The 9,632-nt window shown below is 44.9% G+C and overlaps 1 protein-coding gene across 1 annotated transcript; it reads left to right on the top strand.

Moving 5' to 3' along the window:
* Positions 1-1,397: 1,397 nt before the first annotated feature.
* On the top strand, positions 1,398-3,357 carry LOC113019962 (cephalotoxin-like protein). The gene has a single exon (XM_026163625.1). It carries the CDS (start codon positions 1,405-1,407, stop codon positions 3,064-3,066), a length of 1,662 nt encoding a protein of 553 aa, XP_026019410.1. The 5' UTR covers positions 1,398-1,404; the 3' UTR covers positions 3,067-3,357.
* The last annotated feature ends 6,275 nt before the right edge of the window (positions 3,358-9,632 follow it).

The raw sequence follows: 9,632 nt of genomic DNA, 5'->3' as shown, positions 1-9,632 counted from the left end.
ATCACATGGGGATACAGCCGGAGATCGGTAGCGTTACAGAAAAACACTGAAATGTACACTACAATGGGAAAGTACAAGAGGAAAAAAAGAGAGCTCTACTCATGCTGTGCTTCCATGGTAGGACAGCATGAGAACAGGAAACAAAAACACTCCTCTGCACAAAAAGCACATAAATGTCCACAGCACAACTTTGTGAAAGACATGACAAGCCACAGGATTGGGTGGGGGGTGAGGAGTAATCCGAAGCGAACACAGCAGCCGCCCTGCACAGCGCTACCATTCCAGCGCGGCACACAGACCCACCGTGTTCCCCCGCAGGAAACAAGCATCGAAGGCGTTTGGAAAGTGAGGGGGGATGAGTGTGTGCTCATCAGTGTAAGTGTATGTGTGTCCAGAGTTCAGCGGAGACAGTGCCCTTCGCCCTATCAGGCTAAGTAAACAGTCTGCCAGCCAACCCAGGTGGCCATGTATGGGATGGGAAGGAACAGACTAAACACAGTCGTCATGAACAAATGGACAACAACGCTGACCGGGATTCACAAACGACTGAATGACTTCATACCTGGATCAACAGAATCGAACACGTGCCTTAATCACAGGAACAAATAGGAAACTAAATGGATCAAAGTAAATGAATTTGGGAGTTAATAGAAAGGCAAATAAATACAAAATCAAAGCATAAAAGCAGTTAAACTTCCTGATGAAGCTACGAGACTTTTTTCAGAGCGAACAAAGACACGCAGCTCTCGTCTCGTTTGTCCTGTAAGTGTTTGGTGCTGCAGGATTTACACACAGTTATTCTTTATGGATGTGAACCTGAGAGCTGCACGTTCATTTAGAAATGACTTTCATGTTGTGTGTTACAGCCATGGCATCCCGTTGGTGGCCCTCCTCGATGCTCTTGGCTTCACTGCTGTTTCTCTACTGGACGACCTCCTCTGCTCGGCCCCGTGACCCCGTCACAGCTGACCTCTTCGCCCTATCAGGCTAAGTAAACAGTCTGCCAGCCAACCCAGGTGGCCATGTATGGGATGGGAAGGAACAGACTAAACACAGTCGTCATGAACCAATGGACAACAACGCTGACCGGGATTCACAACGACTGATGAACTTTCATTACCTGGATCAACAGAATCGAACACGTTGCCTTAATCACAAGGAACAAATAGGAAAACTAAATGGATCAAAGTAAATGAATTTGGGAGTTAAAATAGAAGGCAAATAAATACAAAATCAAAGCATAAAAGGCAGTTAAACTTCCTGATGAAGCTACGAGACTTTTTCAGAGCGACAAAGAACACGCAAGCTCTCGTCTCGTTTGTCCCTGTAAAGTGTTTGTGCTGAGGATTTACACCAGTTTATTCTTTATGGATGTGAACCTGAGAGCTGCACGTTCATTTAGAAATGACTTTCATGTTGTGTGTTACAGCCATGGCATCCCGTTGGTGGCCCTCCTCGATGCTCTTGGCTTCACTGCTGTTTCTCTACTGGACGACCTCCTCTGCTCGGCCCCGTGACCCCGTCACAGCTGACCTCTCACCACCTTACAGGGCTCGCAGAGACCTGCCTGAAGACAGCAGAGACCAAGCTGATCAAGTTCTGAATGCTGTCAAAGATTCTCTGTCTCTGTTTAAAGACGTGATGGAAAATATTAACCCAGATAAAGTGGTAGGTGTAATCAAAAGCCTTTCAAACTTTGCTAGCCTGGCACCTGGCATCGGAGGTGTGGTCTCCTCTGTCATCAGCATGGTCCTAGTCTTCATCCCACAGGACGACCCAGTGCTGAAGGCAGTGAAGGAAGGCTTCGCTGAAGTAAACAGGAAGATGGATTCACTCTCCATCCAGATCTCTGACCTGGCAACAGACGTAGAGTGGTTCAGCTACATCAGCGTCTACTCTCAAGATGAACTCCGCATCCTCAACGCCTGGAGGAAGTTCAACGAGTTTCGAGAGAGTGGCGAGCTGATGCGAGGTGAGGACAAATGGCGACTGGCACAAATATTCACCAACTACTATGAGAACACGGGAGCTGAGACCGGTATGACCAACCTTTACCATTACCTGACAGTCACCAGCACGTCTCTGAGCGGAAACATCAACGAACTCCTGAAGAGAAAGTTTAAATGTGACACGAGTCAGATCGGAAAATACAACTTGTATTTAAGCAGCCTGCTGTGGAAGGGGATGCTAGTCAACCAGTTCTACTGGAAACTCCTGGGTTTAAACACAGCAGCCAAAGAAGCTGAACACACGCAGATGTTCAAGAAAGTCTCTGAAGCTCAGATTTCAGCTGTACAGTTCTGTCTGACCAACTATGAGCAGTTCATGAAGAACGATGTGATAGAGACCGCCAAAGCTCACACTGCTAATAACAAGCAAGCCATCGCTGTTCAGGTGAAGACGGTTCTGGACCAGAAGTACAACTGGTACAGCTGGGTGGTGGTGGTATATGACACTGATACAGACACGACATATGCATTTCACAATATGACAAAGATCCCTGTGGACAGTGTGACTGTGGCTGTGGGCTACACTCTGAAAGAAGAGCAGGACACTAAAGCAGCAGCAGTGGTAAAGGAGCTGGATTCGTGTAACCTGGAGCCATATTACTTTTACCATAACCTTTTGCCAGAAACACACTGCGATCAAATGGCACAGAATATTTTAAACTGCAACCGCAAGGTCGATGGAGTTTCTGTAGGTCAGTTTTTAAAGGTGATGCACAGCATCAAGTTTAAGTGGGACGACTTAGTGGAAGTCCCAGCAGCCATGAAGTCCTTCAGATGTTGGAGGTATGATTGGCTTCCACCTCAATACAGTGTTCGCTATGACTTACCTCACTACAGCCAAATCTGCATCCATTACTCCCGGTCACTTGCCGTCTGCAATCCTGATACGTGTCTGAACTGGGGACGGTGCAAGAGGCTGCTGGACTCCAACCAACACCTGTGCGACTGCCCCGACAGTTACCTGGGAGACAGGTGTGAACACAAGATGAACACCACTGTGCCGCCCATAGATGTAGGGTTTACTGTGCGGAGAGCTCCGCCGTCACCGCTGAACTAAATCTGGAGGATCGGTGTGCACTCACTAAAAACCACATTACTGTGAAGTTCACAGGAAACTCTGTAGCTCATGAAAAAAGCATCAGTAGAATAAAGCAAAACTGATTTTGTTCAAGAATGAAATGCGCTGACACAGCAGTCCACTGCAAACATGACAACAAACAGTCAGGACCAGCTGAGGTCCTTTCTGTGTAAGGCAGTCATGCTTTAACGATGTATTCGTTGTGTTTTCTTTGTGCTTGCCATGAAAATAATTAACTATGTGACCACAAATAAAGACACCTGGACTGTGTCTGATTCTTAAAATATCTGAAACCATGGCTGTGGTTGGGGATGGGATCCACTGTGAACTGGTGCGTTTCTCCTTCATGTTTGCGTCCGCTGAAGCTTCACGGGTCAGAGTAACGTTGTGAAGTCATTCTGGAAGCTGCAAAAAAACGGCGAAAATCTTTCACTTTGACTTTCTCATCTTCGGTTTGACAGCATTTTAGTAGATAAAGTCAGATGGTTTGAACATGAATTGAGCTGGAGTTTAAGAAGGCCTCTGGGGGGTCGGGCTGACCTCCGTGTCCTAATGACAAGTGAAATAACTGAAAAAGGGGGAGGGAGGGTGAGGCAGGAAAACGAACAGCTTGTAGGGCTGGCGATGTCATCTATAGACAGAGGACACGTTAGGAGGTGCAGTCCTGCTCCTCAAATTCAAATAATTTATCTCAAACTAATGCTGTCAAATAAAAGACATCATGTCCTCTTCATGCAGCTGATAACAGTCAGTGTGAAACAGAAGCTGTGCAGGTCTACGATCAGCTGTAAGGAGGATGCCGAGGAGGAAACATGCAACGACACACGTACAGGTAACACGGTGGCTCAGCCTTTGGACTTTTTCCTCCGTGGGTTTAGATTTGGCTACAGATATACTTAAAGTGTGATCGGCATTAAGTGCAGACATGCATGACTGTTTCATGTCGGGGGTGCTGAGCTGTGAATCTGAGGGCAGCTGGGGACAACACCGGGACAAATGAGTCGTTAGAGCTGCAAACGTGAGAGGACAGCGCAGTCCTGCAGTCCTGCAGTTCTGCTTCAGTCACTCGCAGGAAAACTGTAAAAAAAAAAAGTTAAGTGTTCATTGCATTTCAGTTAATTTCTCTCACTGGGTGTGAGCGGCACAGAGTGTGTCTGTGTGACAGATGTTACTCATTAACACTGATTGAGACTGCTTTGTAACCTCCACATTAACCCTTTCACACACAGTGGTCACTACAGCTATTCAAAGGCTGTTTGCTGGTATTTGTGTGCACTTGTATTGGTGTTGATGGTATACTTGCACATAAACCAGTACATTGGACACTGATGTGTCGCTCCATACCCTGCCACCTGGTGGTTGTTAAATGTTACTGCAGATTTTTGATGTGTTTCATTGTAATCATTGTCATTTAACCCTGTCATGCATGAATTATGACAACCTCAATCAGGATTTTTTTCTTAGGTATTTTTATTTATCTTTTCAGGCCTGATCCTGATTGAGGTTGTCATAATTCATGCATGACAGGGTTAAAAACAAACTCTGCTCCAAAGCTGAATATTTTTTTAAAAGATTTTGTTAAGATCAGCAGCAGTCACCACATAAACCCGATAATATCTCACTGCAGTCAGAGCTGCAGCGCCAGCGTCTGTACTGACATGAACATGGCTGTTCATTCTTTAACTAATGCAGGTGTACTTTAACATTACTTTACTGAGTCTGTCCACTCAGGTCAGGGAAACTTTGCACTTTTGCACAAAGACAAGATTCAGTTTGCTTTCAAATAAAAGTATAAAATTAATCTATGAAAAAACTCAATAAGCATACTTTCCTGTGAGAATAATCGGTGCAGTTTGCATCTTAATTGCCAGCTGGGTCAGTCGTGTCCGAACAGCTGAAACCTCTGCAGAGCTGATCAAGATCAGCACACACAGAACAGGGCAGACTTTGTGCAGCTCTCAGTAAACGAGATCAAACTTCCACTTTACATTTAACAACCATACGACCACGAGTGGCATCGGCATCCAGGGTGGAGGAACCTATATTTTGAGCAGTGTGTCATGGAGGAATCCAACAAACATCCGGACAACCCGTCCAAGCGGACCGACAAAAAGAGGAAGACCTACTCACAACTGACCTGGGGTAAGTGTTTTAGAGCAGCGGTCCCCAACCCCCGGGCCTCGGACTCGTACCGGTCCGTGAGTCGTTTGGTACCGGGCCACGAGAGTTGAGGCTCAGGTGTGAAATGTATAGTTTTCAGGGTTTTTATCGGTTTTCAGCGTTATTTTGTTATCGTTTTTATCTTTTACTCGGTTTTCCTGGGTCTTTTCACTGTGTTATGAATAAATCTTCTTTTTTTCGGTACCGGTACTAGTTTTATTTTGTTGTATTTATCCGCGACACCTTAAAGGCCGGTCCATGAAAATATTGTCGGGCATAAACCGGTCCGTGGCGCAAAAAAGGTTGGAGACCGCTGTGTTAGAGTCCATAAACACAAAGCTGGATATCCTAGGGATGCTCCATCAGGAGATCAGAGAGTTTATCTCCAGAACGGCAACACAGAACTCAGATGTTCTGTCACAACAATAAAAGTGAATAAGTCCCCAGAAAAACTGTCCTTGACATATAAACGAGAAGCATGAGAGACAACATGGTTTTGAGCCTTAAATGTTTGTGATCATGTTTCATAGGTCTCAATGTTAATTTGTTGATGGATTTTGTGTTTGAGCATTTGATTTTGGATAGTTGTTCCTGCCTCATGTTTTGTTATGTTTTGCAAGTAGTGATGTGGAGATGACACCTCACGGAGGGTGTGGCACATTGTGCTTATTGTGTTGATGTGTGTCATTGGTTCAGATATATGGATGACACCTGGGTGAAAATCAAATCTCAGGACGTTTCACATTTCACGGATCACATTAACTCAGTGGACCGACACATCAAATTCACCAGGGAGGATATGAAAAGTGGCAGGTTAGCCTTCCCAGCTGGACTTTTGTCAAAGCTGGGAAGGCACCAAAAGAAAGCTCCAGCTGATCCAGGACAGAAGGACAACCTCTGACTAAGGGAAAACCTGTTGTGATCCCGTACATGTCAGGAGCAGTTGAGACTAGTTTTCTCTGAACACTGCATCTCTGTGGCTTTTAAACCCCAAAACCCGCTGTGCCAAAAATAGGTCCACCCCAAGGATCGGGTCGCCCGACACAAACAGAGTAACATAGTGTACGCTGTTAAGTGCAGGAGGATTGGCAGGATTTATACATCGGGGAAACCAAACAACCTCTGGCTAAGAGGACGGCACAACACAGAAGAGCTACCTGGTCAGGCCAGGAGTCCTGTAGTTCATGGACGTTGATGTTGATGTCATTGATCTGTAGGCCGAGCAGTGTGTTGGTTCTGATTCAATCATTTATTTGTCTATCAGTGGTCACGCTGTACTTCAGTCTGTTTTATCTCCTCGTCTGTCACTTTTGGGAAGTTGGATTTTACCCCTTACCGGAATTATTTGCTTCTCTGGCTGATGTCCAGTTGGATTGAATATTTACATTTTGAACTTTAACCTTGGTCTTCTGTGTCCTATGACTTGGCAGTCTTCCCTCTGTCTCTCATTACAAGGAGCCAGGGATCGAACCACCAAACTTCAAATAAGATCCATGAGACCGAGATCATGCGAAGCGAGGACCCAAATGCAGATGATTATAGGCAGGAAGGAGTTAACTGAAGCTGAGCTATTGATTTATTAATGCTGATTGGCAGAAAACACAGAACTAAAAACCAAAACAGAACAGAGAACTAAAACAGAAAACCTAAGCTGACAAACGCAAGGAACGGAGAACATGGAACACGGAGAACCACAAGGGTAGATTAACAGTCTGACGAAGAGCAGAGGAAACACTGACGGGTGCGTTATGATCCAATTGGCCCCACTCACGCACCACCCAAGAAAGAACACAAACAGTAGTGCCTTTTAAAGTGCTAAGCAGCCATTTATTTGCTTCAGCAGTGAGCAGTGCCAAAAATAACAAACAAAACTCCCTAATGGTCCTTATGCTTTCCTACACAAATGAAAACAAACAAAAAGACAATTCACTTACCTAACTTAGGAAACACAGGAGAAAACTTATTCAACAAAAATGACTTCTCACGCTTAATAGGATGCTGCAGTGAACAATATATACAAGGTGAACAAAATACACAATTCCTACTTTACAAATCTATGTACAGCTATTTACAAGATTAAGGTACTAACACCAGACACACACACACAAGGTCATACTTGCAAAACAATGGGCAAAGACACTCTACGAAACAACGAATCAAAACCACAGGCTCTTTGTTGGATGGTGGAGGCTAGGAGAGAGGGGGGCCAGGTGGCTGTCATCTGGTGGTTAAATACTGGAGGTGATAAACCAATTATCCAATCCGAGGACAGGAAGAGACTCCAGCCAACTACTCAACAGGCACGCCCAAGTGTCCATCTGCTAAGAAAGAAAAGGGGAAAACACCCACAGCCATTGTCTGGTGGGAGGAGTCACACACAAAACAAACACTGATAACATTGGATCATAACATTTCCTCCCACCCAAAAATCAAACATTTAACCCCAAATGAAATGTTTGATTCATGACCTAGAGAGGGCATCAGCCATGACATTCTCTAAGCCCTTTTTGTACCGGATTTCAATGTTGAAGTCCTGGAGGAGTAAGGACCAGCGCATAAGGCGCTGGTTGCTGTTCTGCATCCGAGTTAGGAACTGGAGAGGGTTGTGGTCAGAAAACACAACGATTGGAAGGGGACTGGACCCAAGGTACACTTCAAAGTGTTGCAAGGCTAGCAATAAGGCTAAGGCTTCCTTTTCAATCGTGCTGTAATGTAATTGGTGTTTTAGGAATTTTTTGGAAAAGAAACAGACTGGATGGTCAATGCCATGTTCATCCTCCTGCAAAAGCACTGCACCAGCCCCCAAAGCACTGACATCCACCTCAAGCTTGAACGGACGTGTGAAATCAGGGGCGGCCAGCACAGGAGGACTGCAAAGCAGAGCTTTGACAGCTTCGAAAGCAAACTGACATGTCTCTGACCACACAAATGGTGATTTTGGACTGGCAAGACTGGTTAATGGGGCTACTACCTCGGAGAAGTTTTTGCAGAACCCACGATAATAACCTGCCATGCCTAGAAAACGACGCAGCTCCCGACGTGTCTGCGGAGCTGGGAAGTTTAATATTGCCTGCACTTTCACGGCAACAGGGAGGACTTGACCCTGTCCTACTTGTTTCCCTAGGTAGCTTACAACAGCCTTTCCGAACTCACATTTAGCCAAGTTTAGTGTCAGTGAAGCATCATGCAAGCCGTCAAATATTTCACTGAGGGTTTTGAGGTGTTCAGTCCAGGTGGATGAATAGGCCACTATATCATCCAGATACACTTCGCAGTTTATGACTCCATGTAACACAGTGTTCATCAGTCGTTGGAATGTGGCGGGAGCATTTCTTAACCCGAACGGCATGATGTGTATTGCAAAAAGTGGTCGGGTGTCACAAAGGCACTGATTGGTTAATGGGACTTGCCAGTATCCTTTTAGGAGGTCAAGTTTGGTCACAAAGTTTGCCAAGCCCACACAGCCGAACAAGTCATCCATGCGTGGGAGTGGGAAAGAGTCTGGTTTTGTAGCAGCGTTTACCTTTCGGTAGTCGTTACAGAAACGGGAGGTTTGATCGGGTTTTGGAACGAGCAGTGATGGTGAGTTCCAAGAACTATTACTGGAACGGGCAAAACCATGGTCAAGAACATACTGGACTTCTTGCTGCATTATGGCACACTTAGTGGGATTTACTCTGTAGGCATATTGCTTTATTGGTTTGTGATCACCCACATCAATATCGTGACTTAGCACGTGCGTTTGAGTGGGTATATCACCGAAAAGATTTGGGTAATTGTTAATGAGCTCACAGGCATCAGATTTGGCAGGATCAGACTGATGTGCTAAATAGACATCCAAGTCACCCAAGATTTCAGAGTTCCTGAGTAATTCCCTCGTTTTAAACGATAAGAAGACTGAGACTGTGGTGTTCAACAGTAAAATCCCTCGTGCCCAACTCTGTGCTTCCCTGGGTTCCTTTGCTAGCTCTTCCTGTGACTATGTCAGTAACTTGGGCGCACTGCTGGATAGCTCGCTCAAACTCGATAAGCAAGTGTCTGCTGTAGTGAGATCTAGCTTCCACCAGAATCAGAATCAGAATCAGAAACTTTATTGTCATTGTCATGAGAACAACGAAATTAAGAATGGTCCCCGATCATTGCATCATCCCTAGCAATATCAAAATATAAATAAAACAATAAAATTCAATAAATAAAATAGATAGAATACTTAAAATACTAATAAGATATAACAGTAAAACATTCACATACATTCCCACACACATGCTTCAGACCGTGCATAGATTAACACAAGAGTGGCGTGATGGACATTTTTTTGTAGTATTCAGATGTGTTATTGCAGTTGGATAACAGCTGTGTTTGAGTCTATTAGTCCTTGCTCTGAT

The sequence above is a fragment of the Astatotilapia calliptera genome, chromosome 4 (assembly GCF_900246225.1).
Source record: "Astatotilapia calliptera chromosome 4, fAstCal1.2, whole genome shotgun sequence".
Classification (NCBI taxonomy): Eukaryota; Metazoa; Chordata; class Actinopteri; order Cichliformes; family Cichlidae; genus Astatotilapia; species Astatotilapia calliptera.
Note: the sequence above shows the minus strand (reverse complement) of the source record. Positions and strands in the feature narration are given on the sequence as shown.

Excerpts from the sequence above, each read along its gene's own strand:
- LOC113019962 (XM_026163625.1), top strand. The coding sequence starts at position 1,405 with ATGACTTTCATGTTGTGTGTTACAGCCATGGCATCCCGTTGGTGGCCC.